General features: G+C 40.3%; 1 protein-coding gene across 3 annotated transcripts in view; it reads right to left on the reverse strand.

The window, feature by feature from the left end:
* FARSB (phenylalanyl-tRNA synthetase subunit beta) overlaps nt 1-21,028 on the reverse strand; it is a 52,530-nt gene that overhangs the window by 22,311 nt on the left and 9,191 nt on the right. For all 3 annotated transcript variants that reach the window (XM_034781920.1, XM_034781918.1, XM_034781919.1), the window contains 8 exons: nt 17,394-17,464; nt 15,362-15,423; nt 15,222-15,273; nt 13,471-13,532; nt 12,843-13,050; nt 12,364-12,444; nt 8,100-8,192; nt 6,716-6,833 (listed from right to left, as the gene is read on the reverse strand). In XM_034781920.1, the coding sequence (XP_034637811.1) occupies nt 6,716-6,833; nt 8,100-8,192; nt 12,364-12,444; nt 12,843-13,050; nt 13,471-13,532; nt 15,222-15,273; nt 15,362-15,423; nt 17,394-17,464 (747 nt within the window). The remainder of the gene's footprint in view (nt 1-6,715; nt 6,834-8,099; nt 8,193-12,363; nt 12,445-12,842; nt 13,051-13,470; nt 13,533-15,221; nt 15,274-15,361; nt 15,424-17,393; nt 17,465-21,028) is intronic.

Genomic DNA, 21,028 nt, shown 5'->3' on the forward strand with positions numbered 1-21,028 from the left:
CTCCGAATCCATCTCTTCTCCCTTAAAGTGGGAGAAGAGGGTTCCCTTAATTCTCCTCCTTTTGGAGAAAATACGTTATGATCCATGTTTTTATAAGCCTCCAAAATTAAAGTTACAGTTATTTATGAAGATGACTCATTTTACTGCAAAATATATTTCACGCTTTTCCCCTCGTGCCTTTCATTCAACATCTGTGTGTAGCCAATGGGAGAGATCATGAGATGCTAGAGACTTCAGAGGAATCATCAGCCTGTTTTCTAACAAACATGGACAACAGAGTTCTCAATATGAAACAAAGCCTGAAAGAAGAAGAGCAGGTAGGGTTACCATAGGTAAAATATTTTTGCACCTGGATGCCCAAATAGCAGCAGTAGGCAGAACTGTATTTTCTAGCCCCTAAGCCCCATCCGCTGACCAAACAACTCTGTCCATTTTTCTCTGATGCAGGCCTAGCAGCAGTGATTCACATATTTATCATTTCTAAATTTGATTAGTGCATACTTCTGTATACTGGGTTGACCCGCTCCACTCTCTACGATGGCTGCCATTCAAATGCCAGGTGCACTCATAAAGGGATTTGGAACCCCTGTCCGACAGAATTAGGGTTGGTCCTTCGACTGCTCCAAAAATAATTGGTCAATTCAGCAAATTTCGTCAAATAATGTCCAAAATGGCCAAATATTTTAAAAACACTAATTAGAACAGTAACAAGAGTAACAGAAAAGACTAAGACATTATGGTCTCCTGAGGGGTAAGGTAGATACTCATGTCTAATAACAAAAACCTAGTTACTTAACTGAGTTATTTTAACTCCTCAGAAAAATGTAAAACACAATGAAATGAAGTTCTACAAAATGAAAGAATAATTATCTTTTTTAGCAATGTTAGATTAGCATTTAAATGTCAATGTTATTCAAGGCTGAAGAGTTACAAAAAAAGAAAAATTAAACAAATAAAAGAAACCCATAGCAACTATAAAAGAAAAAAGTTATTTTTAAATGCAGTTATGCTAGGTAGGCAGCAGGCCAACTCTTCAAGCATCCTGCTTTTCATTATCTTCTTTTTCTTTATCAGTTTCAACTACTTCATCTATATCTTTGCATTGATGGCATGGTATACAAATAAAGACATATACAGTGTTTGGCTGGAACCTTCTAGGACAATCAAGATGCTCAACTTTCAATCAGTTTATCTTTTCCCCCAACCGGTGACATGAATGTATAGCAAAGTTAATGATTTAAGACATTTCTGTAGGCTTGCTAACAGACACGACCATACCACAATCAAAAAGGTAGGCCACCACCTACAACAGGTCATTCTTGATGACACTTGACCATGGACAAATAATGTGTGATCAATTGACCAGCTTGCCAAGCCTAGACAGAATACTAGAAGTTCATGTCTCTTCACCAGATGTTGGGATCAAGGAGCAGCAGCCTCCACACTAGAACCCAGATGAAGCCTGTCAGCCTTCTCCATCCCTTTCTACCCTTACCTCAGTGGAGACAATTCAGTTGGAGACTAATTTTAACACCATCTTACCAGCCCCAGAGGCCCAGGCTGTCTGGCATGAAGGAGCTGTCCCCTACAATCCTATTTCATCTCTTGGAATGTGAAGATCATCTGTGTCAAGGCCCCCTTAAGCACTTAGATGAAGGGAAGCTTGAAAAATCCCTAACAGCTGGAGGCTGAGCAATTCAAATAAAATAAAAAAAAATCAGCTATTCTCCAAGAGTCCTGATGGGCTCAGGAAAAGTTTCCAAGCTCAGAATGCTCCAAGATCTCTACTGAGCTCAAGTACTAAATAGTACAGAACAAGTAGAGTGAAGAAGGATAAAAATTATTCAAATCTTGGAATACCTACAGTTTGGGTATGACTAAGCTTTTTTCAGGAAATATTTGTCAGCGGTCTCCTCAATAATAGGAGTAGAACCCAGGTGGATTTCATCTCACTCACGTTAGGTGATTCATGAGGACAACATCACTGATAAATCCTCAGGAAATTCGAAGTAGGTCCCTTGGATTTTGGTTTGATCCTGGTACAAGTTATCAAACCACTATTTGAACCTGTTTCTTCAGTGTCATTCTTCTAATACCAAGTAGTAAATCTGGTAGCTATCACATCTGCATGCAGAGTATCTGAGCTGTACTCCACAGATCTCACAAGACACTTTTTTCCTTATTCTAGACCAAGCCTAAACACAACAAAAGAGAAATTCTGTCACATGTTGGACAGACTCAGAGTGGTTAATATCGACAAGGCAAGAACTCAGGCATATAGTAAACCTACACCTACTGTACCATCTCCCAGTGAACAACAAAAAAGGCATTTAAAACCATCAGTTACTAGGTGGCTAATGTGCTGCATTAAAGAGGAATACAAAGTACAGGAGTAAAAGCTCACAGGCAAGATCAAAGCTCATCCTTGCAGACCAAAAGTCATTCATGTCTTCAGAAGATATTTACAAAGCAGCAGGCAGATAATCTAGTACCATGTTTGCTAGACTCTATAACAGTGGCTCTCAACCTGCGCCCCAGTCACTACTGCTACAAGCTAGACATGCAGGCCTCTGCAGACACTGCCTTCAGTGAAGGGTACTCTGTTATCCAAGAAGGTTTTAAATACCAGAATTGTCACTTTCAGCTTGTAATAAGTAACTGTGGTTTCACTAGGGTTAAATCCCAATGCGGGAATGGCAAACCTAGACAAAACAGATCTGATGCCTGATACATCTAATATTTCTTCTCTGGGTATCCAACGTTTGCCATTCCAACCTAATACTTTCTTCATTTGTATCCCACCTGTCTCTGATGCCTATAACATCATGGTTGTAGGATAACTATAACATCATGGTTGTAGGATAATTTGTATATATATGCTATATATAAACAACTGATAAGAAAACCTTGTTTACTATTTCCTATTCCCTTGGTCTGTTATGTCCTTTAGGAATGCAAGCTTTCTGGAGATACCTTTTGGTACAGTGCTTAGCACATTGCAGGTGCTATTAGAAACCACAGCAACAAAAGTTCGGTTGAATTTTACTTCACAATTACTCAGGTAACTTATGACTTCAAAGGTGGTCATGATAAAAATACTTCAAATTTTCAAAATCACTACAAATCTAACTAATGAGTACATTTTGTGTTCACTCAACCCTTCCAAGTTTTGTAAGTCCTGTAATGCTCAGTTTTTCAGAGAGTCAATACATTACATCACAGGAAATTCATTCACTGCACGATACGGGAAAAAAAGTATTTGGAACTTTATGCCAAAGCTGGGGTTTGTTGGAAATGCCTCAGTTCTTTGTAAATCATTTAAGAGAGGACTTGTGTCATGCCATGAAACAATTCTGTGGGCCTGCCAAATATGTCAGCCTAAATTATATATGTATTTCACCGACTTCAAAGCACTGCCTGGAGATGCTGCTCTAAAATAACTTAAAGTATGGGCAGCTGGGTAGGACTTTGCAAGCCAAAACAACATAATGAAAGATAGAACATCGGTGCATGCTGCCCCCTAGTAACTTAAAGGGGTTTAGAAAAGATGGGATTTTGAAAGAGTACACCTGCTCAGTTAAACATTAGTCTCACAATCAATGAATTTCACAGAAATCCACATTTTTTATATAATTACAGTAAGGCCTGCAAGAAAATGCACAGAAACAACTTCAACTGCATTTGCAATTTCTCTCAACCATGTTAGAGGCAGACTACTGCATACTTGCAAAATTCTACTAGGTCATTGGTCAGAGAACTTTTTGAGGGGGTAAAATGTATATTTTCATCATGGTTAGGGAGGATGTGAGGTTTCTGTGACTGGTCTAACCTGATTTCTAAGCTGCAACAACACAGTAATAGCACTAGAGAACACTTTATCAACCTAACAATAAGACCAACCCGCAAGCCAATATTCTATGCAACTCTGCAGAGGGTGCACAGCCTGTGCGACACATACTCCAATCCTGCATTCTCTCTCTCTCATCCTTTGAGAAGGAAACTTTTGAGTCAGATTTGGATTTATTTTTATTAAATCTGGCATACATTTTCCAAATTTAGTAAGTCAAAATCTATGTCTGATATGTGAGGAAGAGAAGCATGTTTTGTTCACCTTAGTAAAGGTGAGATGCGTGCAAAAAATATTTTTATTAAAGAACAATGCATTTATACAGCTATATTCATTCACATACAAATGACTACTTCACATTCGGTGAGTGTCAGTGCTCTTCTGATCCATACTTTTTAAATTACTTGGAAATTTTGCATGCCAAAAATATGAAATAGTAAAATTAAGTTAGTCAGAAAGATAACATAAGCGACCTACAGGGAATCTCATTCCATATGTGAAAACAGGACAACCCCATATTGTTTAATGTCTAAAGGACTGTTGCTGGTTTCTCATTCCTTTGAAACTATGAATTTCGGCACATTTAGATTTAAGGCCCAAAAATTAATCTGGGAAAGACAGTTAGCAGATTTACTGAAAATATATATACCAAAAAACAATTTTATTATTTGTATTCTGGTAATTCTCAAACTGTACCGGGCACTGTGCAAATTACAGAGGAATATAAAGCCCTTAGCTCAAAGAACTTATCTTTAATCTACAGCGATGATTACTGCTAAACTTGAAGTACACTGTAAGAGTAGGCTTTTATAACACAGTTAAGTGGAAGCTTAAAAAAATCTACAGTGAGAACCCATGAAATAACAGTAATTTATTTAACTAGTACATTTCATGCAGCCAGAAGGAATGCTCTCTTCCCTCCAACATAAATAACCCCTACACCAGTTATGAAGACTGCTAAAGCTATTCTGCCATCTGTACCATGTTTTGTGCATGCTGGCAGCCTCCCTGCCCAACAAGTAATGAGCTTGGATCACCAAACTGTCTGCATTTAATAAAGAGTCTGCATGCTCTGCTAAAATTGCTTATTTTTCCTGGCAATTTTTTTAAAGTAATCCACAAATTAAGTCCATCAACAAAGCAATTTACTTGCTGTTTTGTTTACGTCTTATGTAAACCTTTGTTTCATAGACACCAAATAAGTTAAGCACAGCAGTAAAAGCTGAAACCATATAACACACACAGAAGCACTCACTTCTGCTACTGTATTTAAGGTAGTGTAAGCATTTTTCATCATGAAGTGGCAGAAATTTGCTCCAGGGTTGCAACTCAGCACAGAAGGTCTTGCCAGCAGAGAAATAGATCTATATACACACTCTTCCTCACCAAGCCACCATGTGAAGAAAAACTGATTCAGTAACGTGTTAGATTTTTTTTTCTTTTTCTTTTCTTTTTTTTACAGTTTAGTTTTTTTTCCCCCCTTACAGCACTTTTATATATTTTCCAAATAAAAATTATGTTGTTTTAGGCCCCGATCCAAGAGTCAGACCCCTACAACCAGGCAGAATCCCATTAAAATCCTTAAAACATGAACTGTCTGCTTTGTCTATTTAAAATATAACCGAACTAAGACTGCAGCTTGATACTAAAGGAGATATGTTTATCTCAGCACATTGCATAAAATGGGAACATACTCTCAAGAAGATGATCTGATAGATGTGTGGGAATTTTAGAACACCAAGATTTTTTTTTTTTTTTTTTTTGCACATGGACTTGCCCCAGTCTTCACCAAGAAACAGCAATTCACTTGCAAGGGGAGGGTGTGCACAGGCCCAGTATTGATCTAACATAGGTTACAGATCTATTACAATGGTAAAGGAGCCATTAGCTATTGAGTGAGGGAGGTGTCACAAAATGAAGAGTACTTAAACATACAAATCTGTCAAGTCAGATAATCACTTTTTACTAAGCTCCTAAAAGGAAAAAAAGTTACTTATAATTCTACAGATTTGATGGTATTATCCTATAGGATTCTCTCCTATGTCTCATGCTCCCAGTACAGGTCCACCTGGGCCTCAAATATGAGTAGTTCAGCACGTGACATCTCCCCACCTCCCACCGGGATCTCAGCACCAACAAAGGCTGTCCCAGGTAGAGATGTGCAATAGAGATTTAAAAATACTATTGCAATCATCAAACCCAACTTCTGTAGCATGGTCTGAGCTGTCGAGTGATGAGTGACAAATTCTCACTGGCAAACTTACTATGCGCTGGGGCAAGAAGGCTATGAGTTGAGCTTTTCTTATAGATCTCTGACCTACTTAGTCTCTATGGGGGACAAGTCAAGACTTTGGAATCACTTGATTTAGGTGCCTAGTGAGTTTTTCAAAAGTGCACAGGAACCTAACACCCATTGATTTCAGTGCGTTAGGCACCTATCTGCATGCTGCCTAAATACCATTAAAAATCTGGCCTTTGGAGCAAGGGAGTTCCACCCTGGTGCTGTGAGCATGAGCTAAGTGAGAATGAATTCTGTAGCGAAATATTTTTGATGAGCAGAGATTTACCCACTATTACTATTTATCAAGTAAATAAGCATTTCTTGAGAGGCACTTGCCCATGAAGTTGGGTACAGTAGAGATTCCCTGAAGGACATAGGCTAAAACCGCTAATGGGTTGGACATTATAAAAATTAAAATCACTAACACTGTAGGACCTGTTTTAATAGAAAGAGAAAAACAATTATAAAAGTAGCACCTCTTAAAACGGAGCAACTTAAAATAGAGCAGGCCAGGGTTCTTTCAGATAATCATGAATCCTTGCACAGAGGATATTAAAACTCTTGTGTGCTCAATGGGGTTCTCTTACCTTTGGTGGAATCTTTTACAACAATGTCAGAGATTTCAAAAAGTTTCAGAGGCAAAGGCATCTTTCTATTAGCAGCAATGGTCTTCAGGAGGCCAGGCAAGAGGCTGGTGCGTGCCACCTACAGGTCAAACATTAAATTGCATGTGTTAAACAACCTGGCAGGTTGCTTAGGTGCCTTATCTTTTCTGGGTTTGCTTATTTGGAATTAGTTTTAAAATAGCCAGGTGAAATAATGCAGTAATTTCAGATGTTTATCGCTCTCTGTTTTAGAATTATTAAACCTGAAAATGTAGATATCATGCACTTACTACCCAAGGATCTCAAAAGTATCTTATGAATATGCATGAACATTCATATCTACATTTTGCAGGGGAAACCGAGGCACGGAGCACTTCAGAGGCGTTTCTGAGTTTGTACAGCACATCCATGACACAGGAAGGGAAAAGGTGGCAGCCAGGTACGCAGGGAAGTTAAAATACGTGTTTAAACTCAATTTTGAAATTTGGATTTAAGCTGATGAGGGCATAAATATATGAAGTTTAAACGTATAAAGACAATTCCTGTTGATACAGAAGGTAAATCCTAAGGTGACTTCTGAACAGGCATCCATAGGCCTGCTGGGACTATCAATAGAACAGGTGATATTGTAAGAATACTGCACTGTAATATGCTTAAAATATGTGAAGAGACTACAGTAATGGATAGCCAGAAATACCTAGGATAGATACACAAAGAAACAAACATCATGTACTCACATTAGTGTTTTTTCAAATGCAATTCACCCACATTTACTGTGCCCTGCCTTCAAATGCCATCTTAATAAAGTGCCCCAGTTTTCGGATTGGCTCAGTGGGACTAGACTTTCCACTAGAATTTACAAATCATGGAAACACTTAAAGCCTGACTTTACTAACCTATATTTTGAGTGAAACTCGATCTTTCTGTTGAATTTTGGATTCTGCAACTACTCTAGATTCTGCTGATACAAATGGACATTTAGAGATTTAAAATTTAAAGGTGGAAATTACTGTAACAAAACAGGGCCCAATTCAATCCCCCTTATACTTAGTAATATTTTAAACTATTTACATTTAGTGGAATGAGGTACTACCCAATGGGATTAGGGGTGACAAAATTGGGCCCTCAGAAGAAACTGCAAGCCACTGTATTTTACATGTGCATAATCTCTCTATTGACTTCTAACTGCATTAAAAGTGGCCACCACATTTTATGTATTTTCTTTCCTTTTGATATTTAAGTTCCCTCCCAAATTGCAGGCTTTAAATGTATTTTTGTAATGTTATCTTGCTGATTGGTAACTACCCTCTCAGATGGTTAGGGAAGCTGGTAGTGCAACAATTAGACCTGAAATTAAACGACTCACCTGAAATTCTGCTGTTTTGGGATTAGCTATATGTACTGCTTTCGTTGAAGAGATGTCCACACCAAGTTTATCAGCAATATCTTCTTGGGAACACTGAGGGGAGAAAACAACAACACAGTTAAATGGTTAAAATATACAGAGAACCATGACAGAACTTGATACCAAGAACAAACAATGCAAGATCAGCAATAGCTCTGCTGCCCCTTAACATGACCCTCTGATCGGCAATACTCACTTGTAAGCACAAAAGAAAAAGTGAGGAATGAAGCCTCAGCCTTAGATATAAGTGGGCTGGCTTATTTATGCATCAATTACTAACCAAAATAATGCTAGATTAACAGGAAAAGGAAAGAGTGTGTTCGCTTTTATCATGGGTAATTCTCTATTTTAAAAATAAGGGGACAAATTCTTCCACTCTGATTTCCATTGAATAGTAACTTCCTGTGCAAGTAGTCCCAGTGGAATCAGTCCAACGCTGAGCCTTCAAACAGAGAAAACAATCCCACTGGGACTACAGTACTTGCAGAATAAGGTACTACTGTGCATTGATAAGCGTTACACTATCATGGCTCCATTAGGCTCTCAAGGTATCTTTAAAAAGCTCGTTACTAAAATAGTACAAGTGACCTATTGAGCTCACTGATCATTTGTGCACACCGAGTGACAGAAACTACCATTAAGGCCATGCCTACACTTACAAGTTTACAGCAGCACAGCTGTACCAATACAGCTGTGCTGCTATAAGAACACTCCGGTAGCCGCGTTACGTCAACAGGAGAGAGCTCTTCCGTCAACATAATAAAACCAGCTCATCGAGCGGCGGTAGCTATGTCAGCAGGAGACTCTCCCACCAACAAGCGCTTATGCCAACAAAACTTGTGTCGCTCGGGGTGTGTTTTTTTCACACCCCCTGAGCAATAAAAGTTTTGCAGACATAAATGCTAGTGTAGACATGGCCTAAGATTCACAGTCTAGATTTCCAGAATTTATAGCTCTACTAATGCATTCGGAAACTGATACATGAACACTGCATGTAATTGAGGATTTGCCAGTATTCTGCTATCCTCCCGAGTGTTCTATTTGTGTTGGCAGTGCTCCAAAAGGGGTGCTGATTGATCAAATGTGAGCAAAATTAGCAACTGACCCCTATCGGAAAGAGTGGGCTTCTGAATGGAAAAAAAAAAAGTGATCTTCAATTATTGCTGACCTTAGCAGGAATTTTTTATGATCAGGTGTTTTCAAATGTCTAGCTAAACTGTTAGCTGACTATGGCATGACTGATTACACAGCTGCTAAATCATACAGAACTCAATGTTACTCTTTTGAAGCTATCGTTTTGGGCTCAAACCAAAGACTGGATTATATGTGAGAATGACTAATGGACATTTCTCATCCAAAATGTAACATGAGGTTGCGGAATGGTGCAGCATGTATGACACTGAAACTATAGGTGTGTTTCATATCTGTGTTTTAAGAACCTGGCAGTGATGTGCCAGAGCTCAGATATCAATGCCACAGCAGAAACACAGATGTGCAACACACATGACACGATGCTGCAATTCATAAAGATCAGATAACATGTACTGCTTGGATGCATATAAATTCAGCATTTTGAGCATCCCAGTTATTTGATGTTAAGAACACTGAAGAGACATTCATTGAATTAATACATGAACAAAATCTGTGAAAGCTTTGAACACAGAAACACATATTGTACTGCCCCTATCAGGGCCGGCTCCAGGCACCAGCTTGTCAAGCAGGTGCTTGGGGCGGCCATTCTGGAGAGGGGCAGCACGTCCAGGTATTCGGCGGCAATTCGGCGGACGGTCCCTCACTCCGCCTCAGAGCGAAGGACCTCCGCCGAATTGCCGGCGCAGATCGCGACCTTTTTTTTCTTTTTTTGGCTGCTTGGGGCGGCCAAAACCCTGGAGCCGGCCCTGGCCCCTATCATTATACCACTACAGATAATTTTACTACATTGCATATTGGTATAGTGAGAAATAACTGGTAGCTATTATCCTGGATAGTCCACTGGGATTGTGGACTAGTTAGATGGGCCAAAGTTGAAAAAAATCACATCTGAACCTCCTGGAAGTCAGGAGACAGAAGTCTGAAGAGAAGTTTGAAGCCAATTTTATAGTTTTACATTATCCCATTACATTAGGACAGGGTGGGCAAACTACGGCCTGCGGGCTGGATCCAGCCCCTCAGGGCTTTGGATCCAGCCCGCGGGATTGCCACCCCTGTGGTGCTGCGGGCCCCGCACCACTCCCAAAAGTGGCTGACATGACGTCCCTGCGGCACCGGTGTGTGAGCGTGGGGGGTGGGAGGAAAAGGGGCGCGAGGGCTCCGTGCACTGCCCTCGTCTACAGACACCACCCACTGCAGCTCCCATTGACCGGGAACGGGGGACCGCAGCCAATGGGAGCTTCGGAGGAGGCACCCACAGGCAAGGGCAGCACGTGGAGCTCTCTGTCCCACCCCAGGGACGTGGTTCCGGCCGCTTCCGGGGGCGACGCGGGGCCAGGGCAGGCAGGCAGGGAGCCTGCTCTGGCCCCAGTGCGCGCCGCTGCCACCCGGACCCGCTTCAGGTAAGCGGCGCCGGGCTGGAGCCCGCACCCCTCCTGTACCCCAACCCCCGCCACACCTCTCCTGTACCCCAACCCCCGCCACACCTACTGCACCCCAACCCCGTGTCCTGAGCTCCCTCCAACAATCCACACCCCTCCCTGCACCCCAACCACCTGTCCTGAGCCCCCTTCCACAATCCACACCCCTCCCTGCACCCCTGCCCTGAGCCCCCCCTGCACTCCGCACCCCTAACCCCCACCCTGAGCCCTCTCATACATCCCGCATCCCTCCTCTGTCCCAATCCCTTGCCTTAAGCCCCTTCCTGCACCCTGCACTCCCTCCCACACCCCAACCCCCTGCCCCAGCCCGGCATGCAATTTCCCCACCCAGATGTGGCCCTCGAGCCAAAAAGTTTGCCCACCCCTGCATCAGGATTATGGTATTTGGTTTCAAAGGGTAAAATTTTCAAAGACACTTAAGTGCTGTAGGAGCCTAAATCCAATTGAAAGTCAGTGTCATAAGCCACTTAGAAGATTTTGAAAATATTATCCAAATATTAACTGTGAATCAGATAATAGTCTCTGAAAGGAGGATGAGTGTACTTTCAGGGTGCATGTGTGCAAGTGTGTGTATTTTTTGCACCACATACAGGGTCAGCTATTAGTTATATAAATCTCATGCATTTCTGAAAATCCTTTCTACATCTAGATCTACTCAAATCCAAAGGCACAATCTGGTACAAATTCTGTGGCCACATTAGCACGTGGGGACCTGTCATTATGTTCACCCAAGAACTTACTTAGCATACTAAACATTGTTTTAAAATCTATTCTGAAGAATTGCTGTGCATTGATAATATCTGATTTGCTAAACTAAATAGGGTCATGTACATTTAATATTTTTTAAAAACATATATTAGTCTGTATTATCAACTAATTGTCTGCACAATTCCAGTTCTCAAAACTACACTAACTGCAGTTACGGACATAACTGTGGTAAGAAGTACTCTCTGCTGTGAAACCCTGATCCCTTGCAAGGGTCTGAGTACTACTATAACAACTATAACAGTCTATATCTGCGCAGGAAGCTGGAAGTGAGACTGTTGTACGGGGACATAAAAGTACAATTAATGCATAATTTATACTTTTTTAAATGCTTTTAAAAGATCTGTAAAAAAAAAAATTTGCTGACTGAGGCTCTGCATACCACTATTACAGCTCAAGCAGGCATCCACAGACAAGTTACAATACCCAAGAAAGGGTTCAGAATGGAATGGCTGTGAACTCTGAACTGCAGTGTTATGTATGGGGTATCACTATTCATTTTGTTTCCACATTATTAAACTGTAACCAAATACATTTTGTTTGTTATTAAACTCTGGCAATCTTGAGAAACAGTCTGACAGTCTTCTAACTCAGTACTATTCATATTAAGTGAAACTTAAAACAGTCCATTTCAGCATCCATATTTCAAATATATGCCAGTCAGCAATTCAATTCCTCTGAGGACACAAGCTCACACAACACACATTATATTGTAATACCAAAACATTAGCAAACAAGCATGTCCCAAAACAAGATCACAACATTTGCTGCATTTACACTGCATGACACTGTAAGACTATTATGTTCTGATTTGGCTCCCTAATTGTTCCAGCATATAACCAAAAAATCCCAAAGTTAATAAAATGTACCAGTGCAAAAGTGAGTGCTTCAGTGAATCCAGCAGCTGCCAAGTCCTGTCTCAGAAGTTCTGTGAGCTTATTGAGAGGAAACTAAAAGAAAACAAGACAGTTTTCATCTTCAATCTGAAAATATTTATGATGCTTTTCCTGGATAATTCTGCGTGTTACATTACAAAGAATATTGCTAGTAAGGTTGCTTGCATGCTTTAAAAAACAACAACTACAACAAAAAGCATCAATCTCCCAATTAAAGATTTAATATCAGGTCCACACTTAAACCCGGCCTTTTTTCCAAACACCAACCACCACTAGTCTTGGCTCTACTCAGATCAGTTGGGCATATGTTTTGTATCCAATCCAATTTGCCTCACAGCAAAGCATGTCCAAATATTGTTTAATTTTTTGGCTCTGTTTTTCTCAAAACCCTTCTGGCATGCACTAATCATTTACTGACAATATAGAGGATTTATTTATGGGGATACTCTTACTTGATTGGCTATGGTGTATGTTTTTGGAATAGTCATCTGAATGTTGTTATAACCATAAGCTATTGCTGCATCTTCTATGATATCACATGCATGGATAATGTCTGCTCTGGTAGGAGGGATTTCAATTTCTATACTGTTCCCGTTCCCTGTGACATGTGACTTCAAACACATCCTGGTCAGCAGCTTTGCAAGACTTGATGGTGTTTCACTAAAACAAGACAACAGAGTCAGTATTTGGGGACTTTTACATCACATTGATTAGCTTTTAAATAAGATACTACCTTTAATTTGCACAGTGCCTTCCATGCTAAAGAATCTCAAAGTATTTTTAAACTGTATACATATCTATCACCTATCAGTGCCACCTCTGAGATAAAACATGACAATTCTCTAGCAAGCAAGACTACACAATAATCATAGGAGGGAATGAAGAATCACTCACTTAGTTGAAGGGCATCTTTAGGTAGCTGATATAATTACTCAAGTTAGCATACCAGTTTTTAGTGCATTCTAAAACTCAACTGAACACACAATATATAAGTTATACAAATATCACAATAACCGGTGTATTTTATCACAGCTCATTAATTTCAATTAAATTAATAAAAGATAGGTTTGCATAACATACCTGATTCCAATTTTCTTGTTTATTAAATCAGGTTTCACTTTTTCTCTTCGGTAGGCCAGTTCCTACAAGGGGGAAAAAAAGGTTTACGCAGAATATTACACAGAAAGTTACATTTGTGTCTACTAAGATCCATCTTTCTAATCAAACTTCTTCTGACAGCACTGACAGCCACAGAAGAGAAGTCTGTAATGCGGGGTTGGGCATAATATTGTAGAATAACCGTAATATACTTTAAACAAACAACATCCTGATATGCTACAATAAAGTTACTTTTAGTTAAGATGTAAGTTTATAAGCACCTTGAAATGTCTTTCAAGTGAACATTTGACAAAGAGAATACCACAAACAAAGCACTGACACAATTAATGGTCATGCATGGGAGCTCAGGTTCCTGGAACTGACTTTGGAATTCTGCTTCTGGGAGTAGGACAAATCAAACTACCAGGAAGGTAGCAATTCCTGACACCTTGAGCAGAGCAAAGAGATGACAGAATTCTCTCTTCCTTGTTTTACCAGATGTATAAATCAGATCAGGCATAGGCTTCTGTAAAACTCAATGCAGCTCTTGCAGCCACAGAAAGCAACAGGAAAACACACACACAAACCAAAAAATAAAACAAGACCCTGTGATAAATTTGTTAGTAAAATTGTTTAAATACAAAACAAACCCTCCTAAACAGTTGCCTCAAGAGGGAAAAGGTGAGTTAGTTCTTTTTTTGCTGTATAAAGGCCTGGAAACTTTGGGGGTTAAAGGTTTTTGTTCTGCTTTAGAAATATCTGGAATGATGTCTGGCTTTCTCCATTTTGCTAGAAGTCTGACCCAGGGATGTAGATACTGGATCTTTAATTTGAAGGGGAGAGATTTGGAGAGGTTTCTCTCTCCTCCCCCCTCCCGTTCATTTACTGCACTGAGTCAAAATGACATCATCAAAACAAAACATACAAATATAGCACTATAAGAAGTCTGAATCTAAATAAAAGTCACTTCCCGTCTCAATTAACCAAATTTCACTTGCTTGATATCTATGCTAAGCCTAACTAGATCACCAGTTGTCCACAGCTGCTTTCAGGAAAAACGTGGGATCATTTCCATTCTGCTTATTTTTAACAAAGCAAAAAAAGCACTAGCTATCACCCTAATCCTGCAGAGACATCCATGGGTGGGCCCCCGAGCACATGCAGAGCCCCTCTGAAGTCACTGTGCAGGCATCTGCCCATGGGCAGTTCCTTGTATGATTGGAGCTTTCAAGAGCAAAGGACCAAAAAAGCAACATTAAAGTTATTTAAGTGAAAGGCATCAAAAACTTTCCAGATCTGATAAATCAAAAAAGTTAAGCCAAGGATGATATCAATTGCCCATCTGTTTATAGTGGGTGACAGCTATGGGGGGTGGGGGGGAGGAAGGGGGGAACTTCAAGCTAAGCAATGATTGCAGGAAAAAGCAAGTTCTATGGGTTTTTGACCTAGATTACATGCCTTGATTGTAGCTATACTTACTACTGAATCAGGCATAATATATTTCAAATGAGTTCTAAGCTACAGCAGTGACCTCAAACGCATTTCAAACCTTCCCCTTCTTTTGGGATATCAGACTACTTTAGCAGTCCTACATTTTTAGCTTTGACAGAAATGGAATGTTTACAGGGAAAAGGCTAGTGGGATTGCAAGAAATGAGGACTGTGTCACTCTCTTTTGCCAAACCCTCATGGGTATAGAAATCCATTTCCCCCAGTCATCTCTAGAATACTTACTGGATAGATGCAGGTTTTTCCATTATAAGAAGTTACTTCTGCTGCTTCAACACTGAGGGGGGAAAAAGTCAAAGTGTGTAAAATGTGGGATTTGACCAACAAATCTGATCTCATTGACAGTAAAGGATTATACTACTCACGTGAATTGCTTCTCACAATATTCACTAAACATCGTGACTAAGATATCGAGGACAATTTTTGCCTACAAGAATAAAGAAATACAACCACATTAAAATCTATGGGTTCTGCTATTTATTTTAAATGATGCAAAATATCATTTTCTTTGTCATGGTTCAGATGTTTAACTTAGAACAGAGTAAACACTGCTCTGTTTATTCCTTTTACAAAAAAATGGAAATCTAGAATGCAAAATACAACTTTACATCTCATGGGTCACATTCAATTAAAAGAAAAAAAATGTTTGGCTTCTGTAACAAAGAAGTCCCTTCAAAGACATGAAAAATGGAAGGCTTTGGATGGCACTGAAGTAGACTAAGATTTTAGCTAAATTCAGCTCCCAAAGACATGAGAGCCATTATTACAATATGGGTCTGGATCTTGCAAAGACTTACTCTAATGAGCAGTCCCACTTAAGTTAAAAGAAGAAAGAGTTTATAAGCTCTAGGACTGTGCATTATCTGTAAAAAAAACAGGATCAGATCAACCTAAACTGTAAAATCTGTTTTTTGAGGAGGATATTTTGAGAAGTTAGTGTAACAAATGAGTCATAAGATTCAAATCAGTTTCTGTGAGACCTCAAAAAACCTATTTAGCCTGAGGCAGACATTTTCTTTACACATACTGAACAACACCCATTTTAATGTTCATAAGTTGTAAGAAGTAAAAAAAAGCACAATAAGGGTGTTTATTGTTGGGGTTCCCTCCAAGACCACTTTCCATTCAACTTCCCAAGAACTCAGTTCGATTCCAGACTTTGTCACTCAAGTAATTTTATTTATCATACAGCAATGCTAGACTGAGTTGATCAGACTCAAATGCATGGGGTGATGGATGCAGGATACATCACAGTTCCAAAGTTGCACAGAAACTCTCTCCCTTTATATACATTACACATCTCATTGTATTTATTATACATTGCATCACACGTTTTTGTCTTGGCTTGGTTACTTTGCAGCATGCATTGTCCATGGTTCGACTTCTTCTTTACCTCATCTTCACATTTCTAACTTATTTTGTCCTTGTTATCTAGTTCATAGTAAATAGTTCCATGGGTCTTCTCCCTCTTCTTAGCTGGCTCAGACATTCTGTCTTCTTAGCCTGCTGACCTATGCACTTATCTTATTTAGCACAAACACACTGTTTTCAACCTGATGATTCATTAGCTTCCCTAATTCTATCTTCCAAAAATTAGGCCTCCCTCAATGTGTTAATTATATTTATCAGCCTTGAGAATGCCCTCCCAACACACAAAAATCTATTTTAACCCTTGAAGTATATGGATTAATTTTAAAAAAGTGTTCTTGCGTTTACAAAGCATAAGTTAGACTCTGCCAAAATTCTCAAAGGAGTGAATGTGCATCCACAAAAGTTGCTTGGACTTGCAATTACCAAAATTGGCAGGGAAAAGCTGCCTTTGGGTTGACACAATGAGAACTGTACCCCTACTAAGAAGTGTACTCATGTTTGGAAACTTGGTCTTTAATTTCATATGACTCTCTCTCTCTTTAAACAAATTAGAATAGAATTATCATGAAGAAAGGCATCCCCAAGAAGTTTTATTGCTAAGAGGTCAAGGGGAAAATGATTCTTTGTAAAGAGAACTCTGCTAATATATAATAATCAAGGTATTTTTCACTTTTCAGAGCTGTTCAAGCACAGAACAACTATCAACAAGAAAGAGTATTTAATCTGAATTACTCTCAAATTGAACACTCAGTATCCATGCAGGAATAAATATTCCTGGCCCTGAACAAATGGAACTAGAAACATTTTTAAAAATGTAAGTTATCCCCAGAGCAGTCATAAAAATGAAGCATGAGGAGAAGCTGGTTAATACACTCCCCAAATGGCCCCTCAACTTTTCCTGCTCCAAAATGTATAATATATGCCAATCTACAGTATTTGTTTGCACGGTGGTCCTGTTACCCCAGAAGAAAACAGCTACATGTACAACATATGACAGCATATCAAAGACAGTAAGGCTTCATTTACCTTTGTAATATCAGTGGCTGTGCATTCAACAAACACATTTCTGGTATTTAGGCTTATTTTTGTATGGTCTCCTACAATAAAAAAAATACATGCGCACACATTAAAAGATGCTAGCATAGTTCTTAGAACATCACATATTGATTCACCTTATTCATAATCCGGTGACATTGCTGCTGTCTTCCATTGGCCAGAAAGTCACTTTTCCTACTGCACCAACAGCTCTTAAATAGAAAATTTGAGTCTCCTCTCATAAATCAAGAGGCAAGAGTGAAGGAATAATAGCAGTGATACACCGTCTTGTGTGGAAAATTGGGGTCCAAAGTGAACTTGGGATACCCATTTCTGGGAGGTTGCATGGGTCTGTGGGTGCTATGAAGGCAATATCAGCCTCCAGTCAGGGAAGGCAAAATAGCAAAACAATGCCCACCTCGTGGTCATAACTAGCACTGCACACTCAGAGGATGTGGTTTGCTCTCCTTGCTCTAGCAAGTGCCAACATCATGATTGTGGCTTATTAGGCTGCAGGGTTAGGAAAGCACCCCTGAATAAAGAGACTTAACATTTTTAAAACATCACTCAGATTGACAAATAGCCTAAGGATAGGTCTATACTTGTGGAGATGTGTAGAGTACAGAAATTGCACATGCAGCTAACATGGATATAAAGAGCAGTGTAGACAGTAAGGCATTGCTTGGATGAACCAACCAAAGACAAGCTTCAACCTTAGCATATAGACCCTTCATGGCTCTCTACACACCAAGCAGTGCTTCCCACATGTACACTGCTATTTTTAGCAGTGTAGAGTCCCCCTGCTGGAGCCTTTCCCTGCTGCAGTGAAAGACTTCAGCAGCAGAGAAAAACTCTGGCAGTGAGGAGGCAGCGGTGAAAGGCTCAGCAGTGACCTGCTGCCACAGCCTTTCCCATTTCCCCCGCCCTGCGGGAGCCTTTCACTGCCACGTGTAGCTAGCTACGCAGCTGGTCTTTCACTGGGGTTTGTAGCTTCACATACCCAACATGCCCCCACAAGTGTAGGCAAGGTCTAAGTCACTACTCTGAAGAACTGAGGGCTTTTTCTCGACATGCCCTAGGTAAAGCCTAATGGGAAGCACATTGGGATACACAGGGTCTTCCCTGCTTTAAAATAAGAGAGAGAAAACAAACAGCCCATATCTAAACCAAAGACATTGGTCAATATTTACTTATCAGTCTAGTGGTCAGACACTTCTTGTGAAAATTCAATAACCTTACCCACCTTTGCCCCTCCCCCAAAACTGCCTCATGTGGAGAGAAAGGATAGCCCACTGGTTAGAACACTAGCCTGGGACCTGGAAGACCTGGGTTCAATTCCTTGTTCTGTTATAGACTTCCTGTGTGACCTTGATCAAGTCTGTGTCTAAGGTCCCCTTCGGGGGAGGGAGGGGAGAATAGCGCTGACCGACCTCTGGTGAGAGGAGAAATATGTAAAAATTTTGTGAGTGCTCAGATCCCATGGTAATGAGAGCTGTATAACATGGATAGCAGAACACTGACAAGACAGGCTTCAAGAAGAAAGAATTGGTTACTGGGGTTTTGAGGAGGGTTTGTTGTTGTTTTTGGCCAATTCACTGTTTGAAGGATCCCAACTTGCAGCACAAAAGCTAAAAAAGAGCAAGTAAAATTTTGGCGCTCTCTCAGACTGATATAAAGGATTTGAAGTTTCCACAATGCAGAGAGTGCCATGGCCAAAGCACACAATTTCTCCCCAGAAAGGCTATGAATTTAATTTGTGAATATTACAGGAACAGCACCAAAACTCCAGAAAAACTGATGTCCCATGGTTAGTTATAAGTCGTGTGTGTGGCCCCATTCCTCAGAATGAGGTCATGTTAAGAAGTGAGGAGGATCGAGGAGTTACACATCAGTGTATCTTGTGATCCCTTTACCAAATTGCCTCCGTCATGCCCCCTGCACACTGAATACACTCAATTGTTCTAGGATCAGTTCAAGGCAAATATAACATCACGCTGCAATCAGACCTGGGTGGGAAACAGTTTTCCCATCCCACAAAAAGTTTTGAGATTTCAACAATGTTCCCATTCCATATCAGGATAAACCTGAAACCTTTTGAATTTTTTTGTGATAAACCAGAGAGAAATCCACCCTACAACAGCCAGTTGCTAGGGCACTCACCTGGGATAATAGAGCAGGAATTTGAACCTGCTTCTCCCACATCCCAGGTGAATACCCTAACCTCCAGGCTACTGGCTATTCTGTTTTCTCTGCCCCTCAGCTCCAGTCCCATCCATTCATCCTTGGTCTGAGAAACCTCTCCTTACAAAAGTTTTGTTGAAACTGGTATGTACTTGCAAAAAGTTCTGTTTCAACCTTTTCCAACGAAAGAATGTCTAGTTGGAAAATTCCTGACCTGCTTTAGTTAATGTTCCCACAATAATCTAAAATGAGCATCCATATGTTTGCATTTCAAGAACAATAAGATGCATCAACTTTAACCTTGAAACATCATCCCTTAAAACAGTGGTTCTCAAAGCTGGTCTGCCGCTTTTCAGGGAAAGCCCCTGGAGGGCCAGGACGGTTTGTTTACCTGCCGCGTCTGCAGGTTCCGCCGATCGTGGCTCCCACTGGCTGCGGTTTGCTGCTCCAGGCCAATGAGGGCTGCAGGAAGCGGCGGCCAGCACATCCCTCGGCCCGCGCCGCTTCCCGCAGCCCCCATTAGCCTGGAGCAGCGAACCGCGACCAGTGGGAGCCGCGATCGGCCGAAACTGCAGATGCGGCAGGTAAACAAACTGGCCCGGCCTGCCAGGGGCTTTCCCTGAACAAGCGGTAGACCGGCTTTGAGAACCACTGCCTTAAAAGACACCAAGATATATGAAATTTAATTCAGCCTTCTGAATTATTAAAACACAAGCAGCTGAAATGTTTAGAGCTAGAATAATCTGAAGCTGCAATAAGCCTAATCAAGAACATTTCCAAAAGGATCAGAGACTGTGGCTGACAACACATTCAAATTTGGAACAGCTGTCAAACATCAGAGATAGATAAAAGTACACTGCCTCTTAAGATTCAGGTCAGCTGTTTAAGATTTGTAGGGATGACTAGAGAAACACATCCAAAGTGAGAATGTCATTGGCCATCAGATCAGTCACTGTTCAGAGTGTCAGACCCTGATTACATAAGAGTTACTGACTCTTGGTCTAAACTCTTACTGTGGGCATAATGAAACTACATATCTACTTTTGTCTAAGGAAATATTCTTGCCGTATCATTGATCTACTTCACTAGTCACCAGAAATGCCTTCCCCAAATCATCCATGAGTCCTCTTGTATTCAGAGGAAACACTTTGTTAGAAACCGTGCCAACAAAAATTCCAGCCCCAAAAATTTATTTATTTAATCAAAACCTTCTGAACTCATTTTTTGTATATCGAATGCTCTCACAGTAATTGATTCACGGTGCTGATAATTACACTGGATTCATGCCCAGGCAAATGGATCAGCATCCCCTATTACCTACAACACAATGAGAGATACAAATTCTACCAGTTATAGATTCACCTTGAACAAAACTCTTCAGCCAAATGACCAATGAGTAATAAGCCTGTACCTGTTATGCCTATCTCATAGTTGCTCATGAAAGT

Source organism: Trachemys scripta, chromosome 9 (genome assembly GCF_013100865.1).
Source record: "Trachemys scripta elegans isolate TJP31775 chromosome 9, CAS_Tse_1.0, whole genome shotgun sequence".
Taxonomy (NCBI): Eukaryota; Metazoa; Chordata; order Testudines; family Emydidae; genus Trachemys; species Trachemys scripta.